The 20,353-nt window shown below is 50.4% G+C and overlaps 1 protein-coding gene across 1 annotated transcript in view; it reads left to right on the top strand.

Annotated features, from left to right (window-relative positions):
• IGDCC3 (immunoglobulin superfamily DCC subclass member 3) overlaps positions 1 to 17,358 on the top strand; it is a 94,945-nt gene extending 77,587 nt beyond the window's left edge. Inside the window, exons 7-14 of the mRNA XM_050309745.1 lie at positions 182 to 347; positions 9,104 to 9,351; positions 9,833 to 9,997; positions 14,765 to 14,953; positions 15,209 to 15,313; positions 16,333 to 16,471; positions 16,672 to 16,879; positions 16,967 to 17,358. Of these exons, the coding sequence (XP_050165702.1) occupies positions 182 to 347; positions 9,104 to 9,351; positions 9,833 to 9,997; positions 14,765 to 14,953; positions 15,209 to 15,313; positions 16,333 to 16,471; positions 16,672 to 16,879; positions 16,967 to 17,158 (1,412 nt within the window). The 3' untranslated portion in view covers positions 17,159 to 17,358. The remainder of the gene's footprint in view (positions 1 to 181; positions 348 to 9,103; positions 9,352 to 9,832; positions 9,998 to 14,764; positions 14,954 to 15,208; positions 15,314 to 16,332; positions 16,472 to 16,671; positions 16,880 to 16,966) is intronic.
• The last annotated feature ends 2,995 nt before the right edge of the window (positions 17,359 to 20,353 follow it).

Below are 20,353 nucleotides of genomic sequence, written 5' to 3'. Positions count from 1 at the left end.
CCCAGTTTCAGCATTAGGGTTGCTTTCAGTGGAAGATTGGGAAGAGGTAAGGGGGCTTAAACCTTGCTGCTCTTTGCCTGAACCCTACAGGACTCACTTCAGCTCTCCATCAGTTCTTTGTAGCAGGATAAAGAGGGATCATCATGACTTTTCTCACCCTCCTTCTCCTTCCTCCTCACAGCCCCTGCAGAGTTTGTGCAGCATCCCCAGTCCATTTCCAGGCCGGTGGGGACCACTGCCATCTTCACGTGTGTGGCCCAAGGGGAGCCCCCTCCCCAGATCACCTGGCTGAGGAACGGGCAGATCCTGGAGACCAGCGACCACATCAAGCTGAAGAACAACAACAGGTAAGTCCTGCTGGCACTGCAGTGCAAAGGGGTGTGGAATTGCTTTCTGCACAGCAAAGAGCTGATCTGAAGGTGGAAAAGTTCAGAAGCAGATCTGTGGATTCGGTTTGGGCTTTGATAACGCCCTGCTCCTGCTACCTGCATCTTGTAGGGTTTTATTCAGTGCTCTGTGGTTTTTTGTGCCAGGACATCAAACATTAGACTTTGACTGTTGATACAGGAACCCAGTAAAAGTTACTCTTTTGTCCTGATCATCATCTGGGTATTTCTGGAAGGACTAAATGTTGTCCCTGGGGCTGACAGGAACCACACAGTCACTCTGCACTGGAGAAACTGTGTTTGATCCCTGAACATTGACCTGCCTGGGTGTGCAAATGCAAATACATTAGAAATAATATCTGCACAGAACCTGACTTTCTCTAAACTTCAGCCTTTTATCTCACCAGGGAAGAGTGTTTTCTCTGAGTACTAAATAACTGCATTTTCCTGTGAGGGGATGGGGATGTTTGTACTGAGGAAATGATACAGGGGGATGCACTTAGTGGGAAAATTACAAGTCGACGATGTAGTTTCTATGGAAATAGCATGGAACAATATACTACAAAATAATAGCACCTGTGTTGTAAACCTGAATTATTGGTAGAGGTTTGTACTCTGTGGTGTCATATAGCTGCTCTCTATATTAACAAATGTGTCTCATGAAAGCAGCTACCCAGCCTTGCTGGAGGTCAGTTTAGACAGTTGGGAAGTGCTGTGCAGGCACCGTGACTTGTTCCTCCGGGGAGAAGAGTGAGTTTATTTTGCTAGGTTCCTATATAATATGGCTTTTTGTTTTCAGGTTTGAGGGGCTTTTAAGGCTTTGTTATGTGAAGGATGGGAGGATGTGCATTGTAAGAAGGATAAGGTGTGAGTTACAATAAAATCTCTTGTCAGTGGAGGTTTTCTCTGAGCTGGGAGTTTTTAGAGCTTCAGGGAGTTTTGTGTGTGCACATACAGATGCCACTCACAGGAGGCTCGTGGTCTTCTAGTTCACTGCATGGGTTTCTGAGGTACGTCTGCCCTTGTGGTATGTACAGAGCAGAGATGGAAGAAGAGAAATTAGTGCATTCCCTTTTATTGATGAGGAAGCAGAGTCAGAAGTGACCAAAGATTCCCGAGCAGTCATTAAATCCATGACAAAACTGACACTGAATCCAGCTCTGCATCTCACCCAGATGTCTTGCCTGTGAAATCATTCCTTTTCACTGTTTGAGGGAAGTAGAAGTTGGGTCTTTGGTCACAGTCCTGTCTCCTGGCCAGGTTCCTGTGCCTGGAGCTCCTCTACACGTGCACGTGAGCAGCGACTCGGTGAACGTCGCTGGAACCGATTTCTTACGGGAATCATTTAAAGCAATTTAGCATCAGTCTTTTCCACAGCGAGCTAAATGATCAGATTACAGCATCTGGCACAGGCTGAGGGAGCTCAGCCCGTTCCTGAGGCTCAGCTGACACGTGGCATCTTCTCAAGCCATAGTAACAGGATTGTAAAGCTGAGCCCTGAGGCCGCTGCACTCGACAGTGTTGAACTTTTGTCTTCTTTCACACTGGTCTTGGTCTGCTCGGACCCCCAGCCTCAGGCAAGTGGCCATGCCTGGTGTTTCCAAAGCTGTCAGTCTGGAAAATGCCCTCGCTGGTGCAGCAGGTCTGGGAGCTCCGTGGATTGGAAGAGACACATCGATGGATGGGGTTTTTTTGGGACTTTTTCAAGTTGTCCTTTGTTTCACTCTCGTGGGCACGACGAAGTGCTGTAACCCACTTAGTTCCAGGCAGAATCAGTTTGTGGTTATGCCTTGGATTTGTCAGTCTATTGCACTTGGAAAATATTTGGCTGTGTAAAGATGGATCTCGAATCTACTAGTAATGAAGCTACTAAACTGCACTATGAGCTTTTTAATTAGATTACATGGTTTCCTAGAAAATTCATTTGGATTAAAACTCTGCTTGGTATTGCCATAGAGGTCTGAATGCCCCCAAAGGGATCTTTAGGCAAAAAAAAAAAGAGTGAATCTTCCCAAAACATATCATGTGCTAATTGATTGCAAAATGTGTCATTAGGAGTGAGGTCCAGACCTACAGAAGATGGTGCATTTGAGATGCTGCTTTGCTTCTGCACCTGGAGGCCTCACTCTTGTGTGCAGCAGCATGTCTACACAAACCCACAGCTGATGGATCCCTTGGACTGTTGCTTCCCAAAGCTGGGAAGGGCCATTGTGCATCTCCCTCAGGTGCAGTAACTCTAAACCCAACCACAGCAAACCCACGAGGTGAGGGACTCCAGAAGCCCATCACTGGTGGGATGGGACAGCAGCTTCAGGACAGGATTCACTGGAAATTGGATGTGGCTGCTGATGCAACACCACAGAGTCACTTGTTAAGTGATTTCCAGTCTTACAGCACACTAAAATCAGCCTCACAGGCTGCCTCCGATAAACACCTCCTCCCTCGTGGTCCCTCAGATGTGAATTCCCATCACCTGATGTGTTGACGGTTTCTGGGCACATTAGCATTAAAGATCAGCCTTCTGCTGTGCCCTCTCCAGAGGTGGTTGTTATGTTTTGAAAATGCCAGCTGTGTGGGAACAAAATAGCCAATCGATGATTAGCAAAAAATCAAAAGCAGTTCTGGGATAGCGGATAATTGTTAATGAAAAATGCATGAAGGCTCAGGCGTGAGGAATTGTGGGGTTTTCCATTAAAAGCTGTGAATAAAAATGACTGAAGGAGCTGATGGTGGGGCTGCCTTGCCATGCTGGGGATGGAGCTGACTGTGGGCTGATGCTGCACTGAACCAAGCTCTCGATGGAGATGCTGATGGAGCTTTTTGGACTTTGGTGGAGCCATCCTTGTGTCCGGGGGATCCATCCCCATCTGATGATCTGAGATGCCTATGTTTGCTTCTGGAGTGATTTGGATTGATCACAGCCCAAATACCTGAGAGGTATAATGGGCATTTCTAGCAGAATTCCCACCTGGCATCACCAGCCCATCCCAAAAGCAGGATTATCACTGCAGGAGGAAGGGGTGGTTACTGGCTATGGTTAACTAACCACGGGCTTCTGTAAAAATCGTGCTTCTATGTTATTACTTCAAAATTTACAAGGAAGCATGAAATAGTCTCTGAATCATCACTCTGAAAGGTTTATTGCTTTTCTTCCTTTGACCCAATGAGGTCTGGGTGGGTAATTTTCAGCCCAGAAGTATATCACACTATGGGGTTTATGTTGCCATAATAGCAAGGAACAAGGCGGGCTCCAAATATTGATTTTCCAAGAAGATTTTATTTACAAAATGCTAATTAAGGGACTTCATTTGTTCCACTGGAAAAAAGGCTTTGTTAGGATCCAGGCTCAGGTGGCGTTTGCTCTCCTTGGTGACCTTTGCTGGTGAAATGTCCCCTTTTTAAATTCCTCCTCACTGGTCTGCACTTGGTTTAGTGCTCTGGGAATGTCTCACTTCAAGGGCCGTGAATGTTCAGGGTTCATCAGGGAAAATATTCCTTCGTAAATGAACTTAAGGACAACTTTGCTCTTCTTGAACTCTTCATACTGCTTAATCCCAGCAGTGATACAGAGAGGAGCCTTCAAGCACAAACATCCAAGCACTCGGGACCAGACAGTCTTTTTGGTACCAAACCCAGGGAAAGCAGAACCTGTCCTTCACAGAGTGGCTTTTTTTCTGTGAAACCCACGTTAGCTGGGTGCAGAGAGGTGCAGATGGGTTTGTACATCCCTTTGTGCTGCGCACACCCCACAAACTCTTGGATTTGCAGGGATTTGGAGCCCGTTAGGGAGGACAGAGCAGCCTGCAGGTTCTTTGTGCTGTGAGTTTGAAGGCTGTTGTGGTTGTGGCGAGGGTACCATATAGCAAATCATATTTCAGTTCCCATGACAAATAAGTATGTGGAGGACTGGGATGTGAACCAGCTGCTCCTGATTTAGGAATAATTTATGGGTTTGACTTTGGAAGACATGTGGGAATGGCCTTTGCAAGGAGGGTCTCTGCACGAGCACCCAAAGCCCTGCTAAGCAGTGGGGCATCCGCGTGATCCTGAGGTGTTTGTGCTTCCCCATGGTTCTGCAGAGGACTTTTCTGCTCCCTCACTGGGAAAGGATTCAGTTAAGTCTGTGGTTGCACTCTCTGGCTCACAAATAGAGTGAGTGAGTTGGACCAGCAAACATCCCTCCAGAATCAGGCTGGGGTCCTGGCCAGGGGGCTGCAGTACCTGCTGAACATAAACCAGTTGGAAAGGGTTCCTTCTCCTGCATAACCCAACCCAATGTCACCTAGGCTGCCCTGCGTGATTTTTAATTTCTGGATGTGTAAGGACATGCTTCTAAAGGACTGGGGGTGATACCCAGCGTCCCTCTGGGCTGCTGAGTGTTGCTCTTCAAGCTCTTCCAGGCTGTAGGAAGGAATCTTCAGAGTGCAGGTCATTTCTGCAGAGCTGCCGAGATTTGATTATGATTTCCCAGCACTGCCGAGGGCAAAGGCTCCTTTCCAGCGCTGGCAGCCCAGGAGTGGATCATCCAGTGCAGTGTGGCACAGTCCATAACAAACAGAGGCAGGGATGGGGCATCCAAATGTGGCACTGGTGGCTTTCTGTAGGTGCTGGCATTTAAACCACTGTCCCTGCTGGCCACAGCCTGCGCTCTGCATTAATTTCACCACACTCCCTCCTCTGTGCCTGCGCACACAGGCTGATGCCCTTCCAGATGGGCCCCTCTTCTTTGTGCTGCTGAATCGATGGAGGGGCTTCCTTCAGTTCACAGACTTTTTTTTTAGAGGAGCCTTTGGAAAGCCAATCTCCGGTCACCGGCCTGGACCCCTGACCCGAGCCAGATCAGTCATCCTGATTTGCCTGCGAGCTTGGGAAGACAGCTTGGGAATACCGCGGAGGCCTCTCGTCTCGGCTCAGCCGGGTGTGAATCTGCGGCGGCTCCTCTCCCCACTTCCATCAATGCCTGTCAGGGCATTGTGCGGGGACGTGACGGAGCCCTGGGCTCTCCGAGCGGCTCTGGTGACCAGCAGAAAGCCTTCTGGCATCTCGCCTCGTCTGACGTGCTCACGGCGCTGCCAGTCTGGCACTCGCGGGAAAGTTTTCCCGCAGCAGATGTCCCGAAGTGACAGATCTTTTTTTTTTTTTTCCTGTTGACGGGAAGGAATAAAAGGACGCTGCATATTTCAGATGGTTGAGGCACAGAGACGCTCTGCACCTCCTCGCTCACGCGGCAACTACAGATTTTCCTTTTGTTTGAGCTTCCTTAAAAAAAAAAAAAGAAGGAAAAAAAGACAAAAAGCAGCAAAACCTGGGACTGAGCGCTGGCCCTGCTGCACCTCATCCTCCACATCCTGGGAGGTGATGCGGTGGGTGAAGGCAGGAAGAGTTTGGCTGTGGTTGAGATGGAAATGGATGCACAGATATCAGCTGGGATGGTTCTGGGGTTCGTGTAACTCACTGCCAGCAGCTGCCAGTTTCCAAGGTCACGCCTGGGCTTGCAGGGAGCCTCCTTTGGAGGTCTGCCCGTGGGTGTCAGAGGGTCCCACAGAGAGAGAAAACCCTTTTTCTTATGAAGATGGTGCTTAGATGCTGGGCATTCTGCTCTCCAGCTTCTCCACACTTGCATAGCCAAAAATCCAGCTGTGTTACTGCCCCATTGCCTGCACATCATTCCAGCTAATGTGGGCTCCAGGTGGCCAGGACTCTCATTGCACAGCTCATCCAAACACAGCCGAGTAAATCTCAATGAAAATGAACTTTTTGAAGCCTGAAGCAAGTTTCCAGCTACCTGCCATCTCAACTTTGCATGGAATGTTTTATTCATTTCTTCTGACTTGACTCCACGACAGAGGCTCTGCTCAGCTCTGGGTCCCAGTGGCCAAGCACCGTCCTTCCCAGGACCACTGGCATCCTGCACATCAGCTGTGTCATGTGTGAAGAGCTTTGCTCACCCCCCCAGTCCTCCCAGGAGAGAGAAATCTTTGGCCCCAGAATCACAGCATTGTCATCAGGTTCCCTGCACTGCTTTCCAGCCTCTTCCCTCCTCTGCATCTTTTCCGCTCCCCATGCAAAGGAGATAAATACCCTTGGAGGCAGAAGAGCCTGAATACTCCCTATTGCAGGGCTGCTTTGTGCCTGGGAGGATGAGATCTGCTCTTGGCTCACGTGCCAGCCCGGCCAGGCCACTCCTGGGTGCCCAGATGCGCAGCAGCCACATGGAAATAATCCCTGCACTGACGGGGCAGAAGGAAGTGCTGCTGCTCCTTCCACACATCTGCTTTGTGCAGGGCTGGGAGTGCAGCTCTGGGATGGTGTAATCCTGCCTTCTGCCATCTGTCCTCGCACGAGTCAGCCCTTGTTGACACAGCTGAGCCACACATCGGGTCCTTCCTCCTCCCTGCGCCCCCTCCCAGCTCTGCCTTTCTCCTTCCATTTAATCAGATACGTTGAGCCCCCGGCTATGAGGGGAGCTTAGGGCTGATTCTCGAAAATCACCATATCAGCTGAAACCATCACATTTGATATTCCATTTACAATGTTTCCAAGGAAACAAAGGCACAGGACATAAATAGATGACTGTTAAACGTTTGCTCACTCACCGTGGCCCCCCGATAATTTGCAAGGCAGAAATAGGAATGTTAAATCAACAGCAATAATAAATTTTAATACAGGAAGGCCAATATTTTGCTGCAATTAGAAGAAGCATTTGTTCTGACATACAGGCAGGCAGTGGCAGGTTATTTATCATTTCCACTTCCAGTGTTCAGTTTTTCATTTACATAAAAGGCAGCTTTGATTGTGATTCCCAAAAAGCCGTGAAGTGCCCCTTGCATCAGCAGGAATGCTTGGGATTTACTTCTGTGCAGTCAAGTCCCAGGTCCACCTGGTATTCACTGCAGGAGAAGAAAGTAATTTATTTCTCCCCAGAAGCAAGCAGTGGGTGTGGATTTGGTTAGTTTTGGGTCATTTCTTACAGAAAAAGAGCAGAAAGCTCACGTGAGCTTTGGCCTAAACCAAGAAGATAATGCTGGAGCTTGGAGGCATCGTGGTCTCCCAAGTGTTCGTGGGCAGCCAGAAGTAAACCACAGTGCAAAGGATGCACAAACAGGGATTAATCCAGAGGGGGGCACATATGGGTGACTTAAGGGCATTGTAAGCATATTTTATTACAACCTGAGCTGCCTTTTTAATTCCAGCTTGGAGCTGGACACGATGTGATGCTCCCCACCCCTTGTCTTGGAAGGGAGAGACACTGGGTATTTATTTATTTATTTAGGTGATCTTGTGTCTGATAGTTAGTTGCAGATAGACTCATAGAATCATTAGGGTTGGAAGAGACCTCCAGGACTGGATCACGTTTTTCCTGGCTTGGTTCTGAGCAGAACTTTCACTGATAGGTCCCTGTTTGTGAACAGATGTTATTAAGAAAAGCTTCTTTGCATGTTGAATGACAAGACAGAGCTCATCTGTCACACAGCTATTTCTGAGTCAGTAGTTGCTGGTGGTGCAACCCTTGAGCTGGTCCTGAACTTGCTCTGGTTGTCCACAGCCATTTCTAGAGGGTCTCACAGTGCAGGAAGGGCCTCCAGCTCTTGTGGCTACATCAACAAAGACTCTGGTTGTCCTTGTGCCCATCAAGCCACTAAACCCCTCTCCTGGAGGTGGTGCAGAGCTGGGCACCGTGCTCAGGAACGCACTGGTTTGGGAGGCTGGTAAATGGCTGGTTTTCCCCCTTCCTTTAGAGATGTTTTCTACCAGCGTAGCCAGTGCCTGTCGTTATCTTGGACACTGAAAACAGCACCCAAGCCTGATGTGGAGGCCCCCAAAAGCAGGCTGGCAAAACTGTTCTGGTTATTTCTCTGGGAGGGAGCAAGCTTTGATGCATCAGCATCAAAAACACACTCAGAGGTCTTGCAGACAAAACCTGTGATTTGCTGGTAAGCTTTGGGTTTTGGCTCGTGGTGATGGTGTTTCTGCAGAAGCCAGAGCTGAGTCTGTAACCCTGTTGGATAAATCAGCTAATCCCAGTGTTACCCTAAGACAGCTCTAATGTGCTATAATGCAATTAGAGCATCACCAGAGAGCTTTCTGGCTGCATTTGATTAGACTTGGCTTAGGAACCAAGTGCGGTGCCTGGATGGGTCTCACTGGTGTGTACTGGAACTGAGCCAGTTAAAGCTGGTTTGGGTGAGTGGATGCACTTCCCAGAATCACAGAATGTTCTGAGCTGGAAGGGACCCACAAGGATCTTCAAGTCCAGCTCTGAAGTGAATGGCCCATCCAGGGACTGAACCAGGACCACAACCTTGGCATTATTAGCAGCAGGCTGTAACCAACTGAGCTGATCTCGGGGTCACTTGCCAGAGAGCCTTCTCTGTAGTGTGGCTGGGATCCTCCTGGATCCAGGGCTTCAGATCCTGCTGTTCCCATCCCACCTGTGGGTTGTCCACATCTGGCTGTACTTGAACCACAGTATCTGCAGGTTGAGACAGAGATCACCTGCCCAGTCACGGGTTCCAGGGAATGACACATCCACCTCCAGGGCTTTTCCTTCCCCAAAAGCACCAGCCCACAGCTTCCTGGGAGCTTTCCGTGGAAGCAGAGGCTGGGGTGGGGGTGGTTTTCTGCCATTGGAGCCAGCGTGGAGGCCGTGGCATGGCTGCAGGGATGTGCTGCAGAGCAGTCAGCGAGGTGCTTGTCCCTCTCGTGTCCCCCCACAGCACTCTGTCCATCTACGGGATCAACCAGACGGACGAGGCCATCTACCAGTGCCTGGCGGAGAACAGCGCGGGCTCCACGCAGGCCAGCGCCCGCCTCACCGTGCTCTGGGCCGACGGGCTGCCCAGCCCCCCGCAGGCCGTCAGGGCCGAGACCGTCTCTGCCACCACCATCCAGGTGTCCTGGGAGAAGCCCCTGCAGAACACCAAGGAGATCATCGGCTACGTGCTGCACATCCGCAAAGCTGCAGGTACGGGGCTGCACCCGCTGCCCGGGGCGTCCCCGGCCTTCCCTTCACTTACCCACTGGGTAAAACCAGGCAGTCCATGTCCTCCATCACCTCCCTGTTCCTGAAGGGTGGAGATTAGGCTGTAACACCGCTGTAAATACCAGAAAGGTGGAGAGGGTGAAGCCATGTAGTCAAATCTTGCTGCCCACGCAGGTCTCTGGCAAAGCACACGGAAATCATAGAATCAGGGAATCACAGAATGGTTTGGAAATGACCTTAAAGATCATCCAGTTCCAACACCCTGCCATGGGCAGGGACACCTTCCCCTAGACCAGATTGATCCAAGCCCCATCCAACCTGGACTTGAAATGTAAGCAGAAAAGTGTGTGGGCAGGTACACGTCCCCCCCAGGGCCCACAATTATCTCTTGCAAAATCTATTTAGTCTCTTTACCTCTGGCAAAGCCTGACACGGCTCTGTTCTCTGTCCCCTTGCCTTTCAGATCCCGTGGAGATGGAGTACCAGGAGGCTGTTAGCAAGAGCACCTTCCAGCAGCTGGTGACCGATTTGGAGCCCTCGACCAGCTACAGCTTTTACATAAAGGCTTACACCTCCCGGGGTGCCAGCAAAGCCTCAGAAGTCACGGTGGTGAGCACGCTGGGGGAAGGTAAGGAACGCTGCGCGCTGGGACCATCAGACGCTGACACCTGCTGTGCGTAACCGCGGCACCCCCACACCACCCCGGAGCGCCTTGGCACACGGCCTGTGGTGGAGAAGCTCCTTGTTTCCACCCCTCCTCCGTGCTCTGGGATATCGTGTAAAACTCACTTGTATCGTTCCAGGGGGGTTGACTGATTAAAGCGCAGCATCGCCTCTCGCAACTGATGTTGTAGCAGGGGGTGAGTGCAAACCTGCCCGCTCTGTGCATTGCAGCTGCTCTGGGCTGTTCCTAAACTCCTTGCTGAATGCAGATTTCCTGCTCAAGCAGCACCTCAGCATCTTCCAGCAGTTCTGGTACTCACAGCTCTTCCTTGATAGGTGACACACTTTTTAAGGTTTGATTAGTTTTTCGCTCTACCCTGAACAATTCGCGCTAGAGCTGAGTTGTCCTGGCCCACAAACACCTGCCTTGTAACAGCCTTCTGTTTCAGTGGGACATTAGGGTGACCTCCAAGGCCTTTTTGCTGACCTGCCCACCAGTTAGCTTCCCCAGTAAGAAAGTGGGTGCTCTAATGCAGGCCCCTTGCCCCAGTGTGATCTGTCAGCTGGCATTTTAGGAATGTTTTCCTAGAGACTCATCTACCTCTCCAGCCCCTCTGAATCCTGGCTTGTCTCACATATGGAGACTAATTTCATTCTCATGAGCGCTCAGGAATTATGACTTTGCAGCACAGAGGGCCTTGGGTGTGAGGATGTTATTTAGCTTCAGATGGAAGAGTGTGTTGACTTCCAGGTGGGGGATCCAGTTCTCATTCCACTCTCAGCCCTTGCAGATATTTATTACAGAATTTAAACAACAACACCAATAAATCCTCGCCCTGCTGGGTTGTTGCCCTGCAAGTTTATTTTCCTTGGTACTCTGCAGGGAATCGGTCACCCTGGGAGTTTGTTTTTCCTTCCAATTTAAAGGCAGAAGGATGGACTAAGGCAAAGCTTGAAACTCCTTGACCCGGTGCTCTGAGTTCAGCCACAGGAGCTTCAAGCCAGCCATGCTCCATAGAACTTGGTGGCTCTGCAGAAGTGTGGGTCAAGGGAGAAAGGGCTTTTTGTCATTATTACCTTCAATCACAAGAGGAATAGTTAGGGATCTGGTAATGGGATCATAAATTTCCTGGCTCTCTGAACTTTCAAGGCGTGACTGTCCTGCTCTGCTATCCTTTAAAAAGGGCTTGTCCTGTGTAATGAAGCTTCAGCAATTAGCTCCCTGTTCAGGATGGACAAGCTGGCTTGGTTCAGATCACTCAACCCCAGCCTGTGTTTGACTTGTAGGAAGGTAAAAAGAGATTTAAAAGCCCCAGTTGGCTTCATTTGTTCACATTTCTTCACTTGGGTGCCTGTTGCCTTCTGCTCACAGAGGAGAGAGTCAGTCAGAGAGCCAGGAGCTGGTGGCTTTTGTCACCAAGTTAAGGTTTTGCTGCAGATTTGCCTCTTCTCACAGCCAAGATGTTTCACTCTGTGCCTTCCCAAGGTGCACAGGAGAGCTGTGACCTCCCCTGGGCTCAAGGAGCCCCTGGATCTGTGCTGGCAGCCTCAGAAAGGGATGAGTTTTCCAAGACGTGCCGTATCTGGCAGCCAGGGATGGGTGGATCTGGCAGCCAGGGGCGGCTCGGCAGAGTCAGGATAGCGCTTGTTGGAGTGGCCAGCAGAGATGCTGGAGACTGGTTGGAGTGACTGTGTTCAACTGGTGTTGTCTGGAGTAGGAATATGAAATCCTCCTGAGAAACACTGAGGAGCAGGGCTGCTTTTGGCTCGGGGCCATCAGCTTTTCAGGGGTAGCAATACGCTGGGAGCACGCTTGGCTGAAGCCTCCAATGCTTTCTGGATGCTCCTTCCTGTGTGCCAGTGCTAATTCTGGATGGAAAGTAGAAGGGATGATGCCGTAGAGAAACAACCCAAGTGAACCTTGTCCTCCAGAAACCTCCCTCACTGGGAAGGTCCTCCTGCCTCCTCCCTCTCGTTCTCCTTTACGCCGTTTCACAAATGCCGTGGTATTTCAAACCTCAAACGCTCTCCGCTTCGTTAAGCAGCACACACTCCTTGTTCTTGTCTTTTAATGCTTTTTAGGGTTTTCTCCAGGACTTTTTGACATTTCTCTAGGATGAAGACTGTTCCTTTAGTCATCTTCGGCTAAAGACGCCTTCAAGAAGAAAGTTGAAATGGCCTGGGGAAAATTCCAAACAGCACGGAAGAGGAAAACAAGTATCCCAGCCCTTAGCATGAGGGAGATGCCTCACTTATAGTAGCTCCATATTATGTCTTATATATACTTCTGTGAAGCACCTATCTGCTGGTGTGTGTACCTATATTTACACACACACAGATATACTCCATTGTATACACTTATTTGTGTAATCCCGTTACGAACAGCACGTGCATTCTGCGAGTGCATCTACCTATAATCAGTATTATACATATATATATATACTCAAAGTTTGAATAAATACGATATATTTCATACTTTGAAGGAGAGATATTCTTGTGGTTTTTATTAAATGTAAGGCTCTGCAACCATAAAATAAAGCCAACTCTTCGCAAATCAGGATGGCCCACATCAGTGTTTCTTTGTCCGTGGGATAATGTGATAATTTCCCTTTCTGTGGTGTTTTCACCCGTGGTTTGGAAAATGATGCTTTAAGCAAGAGTCCAACTTCTCAGAGCGGGGATTTTGCCCTAGAGGGAATTGGGAGAATGAGAAAAAAGGAGCATTTAATTGGATTGCAAAAATACTCAGCCTCGGGAGGAATGGAACGTTCTGGTATAAATAGAATTTACTCTGTGTTTTGCACCCAGGAATTGCTAAGTTCAGCCTTCCCAGCAATGAAATGCACATCAGAATAAATCCTAGCAAGAAGAGGTACTTCAGCCCAGTTTTTTTCCCCATTGGCAGCTCTCAGGCAGGATGGGATCTCATTAACCTGACCCAGGATACTGGGTCTTTCCTCCAGAATCCACATGGAGATGCTCAGCAGTCAGCAGGGACTTGTTTATCTCCGTGTGCTTATTTGGAGGGCATCAGGCAAAGCTCCTGCAGCCTGAAGTGGGGCATCACTTTGGGAAGAGAGAGGGTTGCCCAGGTCCTCCTGCTCACCTGGAGAGATGCCCTTCCTTCCTTCCTTCCTCTAAATCTCCTCATGGAAAAACTTGAGCTCTCAGTGCCTGCGAAAAGGCAAATGGTTGTGCTGTGCAGTTTTACTTTTACCAGTGAATTGAGGAAATGCCCTTTTTAGCTCTCATCAGTCTCAGACTGACACGGCCACGTTTCATCCGCTCTTCACCATCGCTCACTAATGGTTGTGCTGAACTCTCTGCCAAGGGCTGGGTTTGCTCGTCCTTAGAGACCCTTTGGGGAAAATCAGGCCAGAAAGCAGATTCAGTCCAGTGCAAGCCCAGCAGTCCTTACAGTTGGGAACTGCTGAGCTTGTAATCATGTGGGATTGGAAAAATAGCTCTGCCTTAAAGCCTGGAGGCTGCTGGAAAAGCAGGGCTGTTGTTCTGCTGGATAGTTCTGTTGTGGGATGTAGCCAAGCTCACTGCCTGGTGCCCAAAAACCCTTTTTCCTCGTGGTGCAGATGCTGGAGCAGAGCCCTGGGCAGGGCAGAACCTGCAGCACCTGGTGCTTTGCACCTTCTGGATGGTGCCAGTGGCTGGGGAGCTGATGGGAGCGTTTGGCCTAGGGATGTTTTGTGGAAATGAGGGTAAAAAAATCATCAGTGAAATGTCCAAAATATTCTGCTGAGACACATCTCAGTGTTGTTGTGATCAGTGTAGGAGAAATGGAGGGAGGGGGGAAGTGTGGATCTGTGCCCCAGTGCTGCTCAGGGCTCGGGGCAGGGCTTGGTGCAGAACCAGCTTTGGAAAACCCAAATATATTTGCATCACAAGGAAATGGGCTTTCGCATGCAAAACTTTGCCTCTCAGCCCAGGCTGATGGGGTGGGGCTGGGCAGATTTCTGGGGACCTGGGGAAGGAATGACCCTTCTACAGCACACCCTGAGAACCAGGGCAGAGTTTTTGATCAGAGCAAGAGGTGTCCTGGTGGACTTTGAATCAGGTGCAGCAACAGGGACATCTTCCCAGCTAACCCCCCCGTGCACCCCTAAGGCCAGGTAAGTGCCTGCCTCCCAAAACTAGCCATCCCCAGCTGTGCAGGGATCTCAGGCTGCTCAGGTGTTTAGGGCTGTTGATGAAGATGCCCCTGTTCTCTCTTAAATCCCCAGCACAGAATCACAAACCCCTCTCCTAAAGCCGGTGGGGAGAGCAAGCCCCCTGTACCCTGCAAGCCAGTGCAGGTACCTAGCATGCTTATAAGATGGATGTCTCCAGCTCCATCCCTTCTGGTTCCTTCCTCCCTGGGGGATTAATCACTCTGAAAGGTCCTTGCCTCAGGGTGAGGGCAAAAAAGTGGAATTTGAGAAGGCCTTGCCAAAGTTGCTGCATTCCTGCCTTGACCCGACTGGGCTGAGCGTCAGATTGCAACTGAAGTGTAAAAGTAGCCTCTGCTTGCTGGTCTGAGCAGAGGAAACCCTTGGAAATTCCTTCAGCTCCATGAAGAAGTTCAAAGCTGTTAAACCAGGTTCTGGTGTGCTCTGATTTTACTCAGTCTCAACTGGCACGTTCTTTGGTGCAGTGACCGCAGGGAAAGGCTGCCGGGGAATTTCTCATTGCACAGGCTGAAAAGCACATGCAACCCACTGTCTTTCTCTCTCTGTTTCAGTCCCAGCCATGCCATCCCTCTTTATTAAAGTCATTAACAGCACCGCCGTGCAGGCGACCTGGGAGCCCTCCATCAAACTGGGCCAGCACGAAGGCTTCAAGCTGTACTACCGCAAGGTCCACCTCGCCCAGTACACGGGCCCCGTGCTCCTGGCCAGCAACGTCACAGCCTACAACATCACCCACCTGGGTGAGTATGGTGACACCCTGGTCCGTGTCCCCTCCCCACCCCGGGAGGGCCTGTCATGATTAACAGGAGAGAGCTCGCGTGTGTCGCCCGAGCGCTAAATGAGAAATGCGGGAGCTCTGCCCCAGGTTTCTGGAATGCTTTCGCAGGAACGGGTAGTTCTTTGCAGCATCCTGTGTGTATTTGGTAAGGTGTTCATTTCCCAAACGAGCCTCACTCGTGGTGACACCTGAACTGTCCTTGTGTCTCCCCCGGCAGACGCGTCGGTGGTGTACGAGGTCAAGCTCCTCGCCTACAACCAGCACGGGGACGGAGACTCCACTGTCCGCTTCGTGTCCCTGAGGGAGACTGTGGAGAGGACGGGTGAGACAGGGCGTGGGTCTGGGTGGTGGTTTGGGGACACATCCCCCAGGCCCCTGTGGCTCTCCCCTTTAGCCACTCCTTTATTTTCAGCATCACAAAAAGTGCTGAAGCAAAACCCTGCAGGGCTGGGACCACCTGGTGCTGGCAGGGGTGGCTCCCTGACCACGTGGCTTGCACCATCCCTGTTGGCCAGTCCAACCTGATGACGTTTGGGGATGAAACTAACCCAATGTTGCTGTAATTGCCAGTTTAGTCCCCTAAGCTTGAGCCAGAGGTGAGGCCATAAACATGAACAAGCCCCCATGCATAAGCTAAGAGTTGCCATCCTCAGGTGAGATAGGGTGCACTGGGCATCTCCACTCTCCTGGAGCTCTTCTGTATATTTTGACCTTCACTGGTCAAAAGGGAGGGCTCTTGGCTTTGGAATGAGAAATGGCTGTAGAGCACAAGTCCTGCTTTATGTGGCAACAGAGGGGAAACCTCTAGAGGGAATCTCTTAACTGATCACACCTTTCATATTCATCTATGTGTAAAAAACATCCTGCTGTTCTTGGAAGCCTTTTAAGCCTTCCAGTGGGAATATCTTCAAGAGAGAGTTATTACTTCTCTGTCTGTGTTGGAGTAAATACTAATCTCACTGGCATCGGCCTGCTCGGTGCTTTCCATCATGCCTGCTCTGGCATGGTGGCCACCTCTCACCTCCCCCTTGGGCACAGGGGATGGCAGAAATTATTATCAGAGTCTTTTCTGTTCATTAATTGTGTCTAATGACAGCAGCCAGGTAATGGGGCTGGTTCACTACGGAATTCCAGTCCTGTGCTTGCTCCGAGTGCCTTCTTGGAGTGCCAGGAGCAGGGAAGCTGCTTCAGCAGGCAGTGACCCCCACACCAGCTCTGCATTTTTATCTCCTCTTCCCATACACAGCCCAGGCTCCACCTTTGGCTCTGGGCTCCCCAAAAGCTGGAGGAAGGGTAGGAGAGAAGCACCACTGACTCCCCAATCCCCCTTTTTTCTGGCAGTGCTGAATCCCCCCTGCGACTGCATAAAGGACGAGCAGAACAATAAAACCTCCACGACCGGCATCATCATCGGGATCCACATCGGCGTCACCTGCATCATATTCTGCATCCTCTTCCTCATGTTCGGGTACCGAGGAAGGTAGGGATGCTCATGTCACTGCTCACAAGGGGTGATGGACCCTAATGCCGTGTGGGTGTCCCCACCTGAGTCTGGACTTTATAGGATGGATTGAAGGATGAAGGAACATAGCACAGGGATAAGGCAGACTCCGGCTTGGTGGGGGGAATGGGGGAGGAGCCATCTTTCTCACCCTCAGCCTCCATCTCTTTATTTTGCAGGCTGCTGATGTGCAAAAACGTGCAGGAGCAGCTCTCAACCCCACAGATCCCCAGGAGCCAGCGGAGCGCTGCGGGCCTCGTCCTGAACGGGGCCGCTCGCAGGGACAGGGACGACCGGGACTTGAACGGAAAGCAGCTGGATATGAACGAGCTGGAGAGGTTATTCCCAGCGTCCCCATCCCAGGAGCAGCAGGACAAGGGAATGCCGGTAAGTCCAGCGGGACGGGAGCTCACCTGGCTGCGTGTCTGAGCGCATCAGACGCTGTCACTGCACTGTCTCCTTCTCTCTCCCCAGTCGGCTCACAGCCCGCCGGCCCCCCACGATGACACCCAGATCTCCACACTCCCTCTGGACGAGTTCAGCATCATCGAGGAGCAGCCAGACCCCCTCCCAAAACCCCCCGTGGTGGCAGCCCCCCTGCTCCGGCCCCCGACCACGGTCCCGCCAATGAAGGATAAAACTGCCAAGACTCGAAGCCTCTTGTAGGAGTTACCAGAAACCAAACCCGCGGCTGGTGATGTCTTTACGAGTTGTCGATCTCAGGTCAATTGAAGATTTCTACGGTCTGATTGTTATTTTTTTGTTTTGCTTTATTTTTATATATATATATAAATATATATATATGTATACAGCCTTTTGGAAACTCTGTGAAGTTTTATCTTTCTGACCTCTCCCTCGAGCCTCTCGGTGTCCTTTGTCCGATGGTGGCTTCGTGGAGACTGGTCATGATGAATTTTCCCCTCAGCTGCTAAGTAACAGACTCCTTGGCAGAGTTTGGCAAACTCTGGCAAACTCTTCCCATCTCTGACAGACTGGGAATATGGTGGAGCCTCCGTCTCCTGGCATCCCAGACTTTTTCCTGATCAGCAGCTTTAGGACTACTTTTTGGATCTATTTTTTATTTCCGGAAGACTGGATTTGGAGGAATCCTTCTAACTTGACTCCAAAAATCGAGGCCCAGGAAGGCTGTCTCTCCGTGGATTCGATGACTTTGTACACTTTCGCTATTTCTCAGGATACTTTTTTTGCTGATTGACTCTAAATAATATGGAAAAAAAAAAGCAGGAAAAAAAAAAAAAAAAAAAGAGTGTGTGTGTCAAAGGATGCCTGAGGGCTACTGAAAGACTTGGACAGACAACCCGAGTGAACTCAGAACCTACCTCAACCGGAATGAATGTCTTCTGGGAAGCAGAAATACCTGCGTCTTCCTTCGTGTTCAAAAAGCAAGTAGCATAGCACTTGGTCAGTACAAGCATGGTCCTACCTCAGCAGTCACGCTCTGTACCTGCCGCCCCGGCGGCTTCAGCGTCGTCGTTCCCGTGTAAAGCACTTCCAAACCTTTGAAAGCAATGTTCTACCTCAAGCATGAGAGAAGCTCGTGTGTGAGAGCCTGTGAGTGTGAGTGAGTGAGTGTGTGTGTGTGTGGTCCTCTCCTCTCCTCTCCCCCAATTCCTGCCTCTCCCACCCAGCCCCTCACGAAGCGCGATGCTTCACTAGTGTTATGAGCTTTACTTTTCGGGGCTCCGGTGTGATTTTGGAGATTCCTGTCGTGGTTTTTTTTTTTACTTTAAAGATTGTTGGGGCTGTCACAGACAAGCAGCGTGGTGCTCTCTGGTTTTCCCTGGCATCACCGCCCTTCCAGGGCTGATTTGGGTGCTGGTGGTGGCTGCCTCAGTCCATCCTGGGTGTGTGGAGAAGCGGTGCTCAGTTGCTGATACTGGAGCCAGGGCACCTTCCTGCCCTGTCACTGTGCTGCTCCCCAAGGCTGATTCCCAGCAGGATGATTTATGGCACGTGCCAGCAAAAAGCAGCATAACACAGCCCTGGGGGTGGCAACCTGGATGTCAACGTCTTGTCCCAAAGCCCACCCTGCCATTTAGGAGCGCCCACGGGCAAGCCCTGAGACAGCACTTCCAGAACCCCTGAGATGCTACTGAGCTGCTCCCAGCTCCTCCAGTGCATTTCCAGCCACAGGAGAACATCCAAAGGATGAGTGGAGCCAAAAAGGGCTCAGTTCCCTGGGAGGGACATGGCGAGGAGGATGCTGGGGGCTGCCAGCGGCCGCCCCTTCGCGATGCCCAGGGTGGGCAGAGGAGCTCCTGACACCAAAGAGAGGGTTTGTCCCCTCCAGGGATCAACCACCAAACTGCTGCTGTGGGGTTTGGGTTGTCCTGGCATGGTGCAACCTCGTGTGTGACCGGCATCGTCCGTGGGGTGAGATGGGGGCAGGGACGGTGCCCCTTCCCTGCCACGTGGGTTGGTTAAATCCGGGCGAATGTGAAGGTTTGAACTCTTTGTGGAAGTGGTGGTAAATCAAACGTTGCCGTATCTGCAAGGACAGTGAAAGGAATCAGGAAAGGAAATGAGTTTAAGTTTAAAAAAAAAGTATTAATTGTATTTTTTTAAATGGTACCAGTGGGAGAGTCCCTCCTGTGAGAAACATCCCCCATCACCTGCCCAGCTGGCAGTGGGATGCTGGCCATGGCCGTGTAAATAATTCCACACACGGGAGGATGAGCAAACGCCTCTTCCCTGGGCTGTGTCCTGGTGCTGGGCCGGGTTAGCTGGAAGCAGGACTCTGTCCTTCCACATCACCCACCTTGGCCCAAGCAGATATAATGGCACCAGCCTCGAGAGCAAGCTCTTCAGGCTCGGTGTTCCCAGCCCTCTGCCATTATAATTCCTCTTCCTGTTGACATCAGGCAGGACAAAAGAGATGAGAAGGGTTAAACTTTGGCATTGACCCCCCAAACAGCCTCTCCCCATCCCACCAAAGAGGCTAAATGGGCCATCAGACCTATCCTGGGAAGGGACCATGGGGGGACAGTGCCTGTGAGTCCGACAGCACAGCCCACCCCATCACGGGAGCTGGAGGATGGAAAGGGCAGGAGGGAGGAGGAGACACCAAACAGCTCAAGTTATAACCTCATATCAAAGACAACCTGATCCTCTCCTACCATCCCACTCCTGCCCCAGCCCAGCTTTTCCTGTTATTGTTTTTTCTTTTGGTGTGTGTAACGTCACCGTTCACATTGAATAAGTACCGTTGCCAAAGTGAACACAAAACCTAGAGTAGCGTTCAGCTCAGGCTTCCTGAAGCTGTGAACATGCTATTAATTTAATATCATATTATTGTGATATTGTAATAGTAACAAGTATTTGTCACTACTTCCTTTTATTAAAGGGAAATGCTGTGCCATTTGACTAGTTGGAATATGATAGTATGTCAAGAGTAGAGCTTTTTCTTTTGGTTTTTTTTGTTGGTTTTTTTTTAATTATGCAGAAATGTGGTGGCTTAAACCAGTGCAGAATTCTGTGTTGGTTTGAGATGGTTGAAGATGGATGTAAATCTTTAAAGACTATTTTTTAGAAGTTTAGCTTTTCCTCTTTTTTTGGGGTTTCTTTTCCGCTCTTTTCAATCCGTACTGTTGGGACGTAACGTAGATGGTTGTGGCAACTCAGCCCATGAAGGGATGGGGCTGAAGTCTGGTGATCCATCATGAGGACATGGTCTTCCCTGAATTATCCAATTATCCATGGGCAAAAAAAAAACCCACTCAAAATGGCACGTTCTGGCTTTGTGCCTGTCAGCTGGAGAAGTGACACAGAACAGCCCCTCTTGCTGTACAGCAGTGCCTGAGCGGGGTTGACACAAAGCTGTGCCAACCAAAAACTTGGGAA

This window comes from Myiozetetes cayanensis, unplaced genomic scaffold, assembly GCF_022539395.1.
Source record: "Myiozetetes cayanensis isolate MyiCay16 unplaced genomic scaffold, myiCay2020 scf14, whole genome shotgun sequence".
In the NCBI taxonomy this organism is placed as follows: Eukaryota; Metazoa; Chordata; class Aves; order Passeriformes; family Tyrannidae; genus Myiozetetes; species Myiozetetes cayanensis.
The sequence above is the reverse complement of the archived record's forward strand: the minus strand, read 5'-3'. Positions and strand labels throughout refer to the sequence as shown.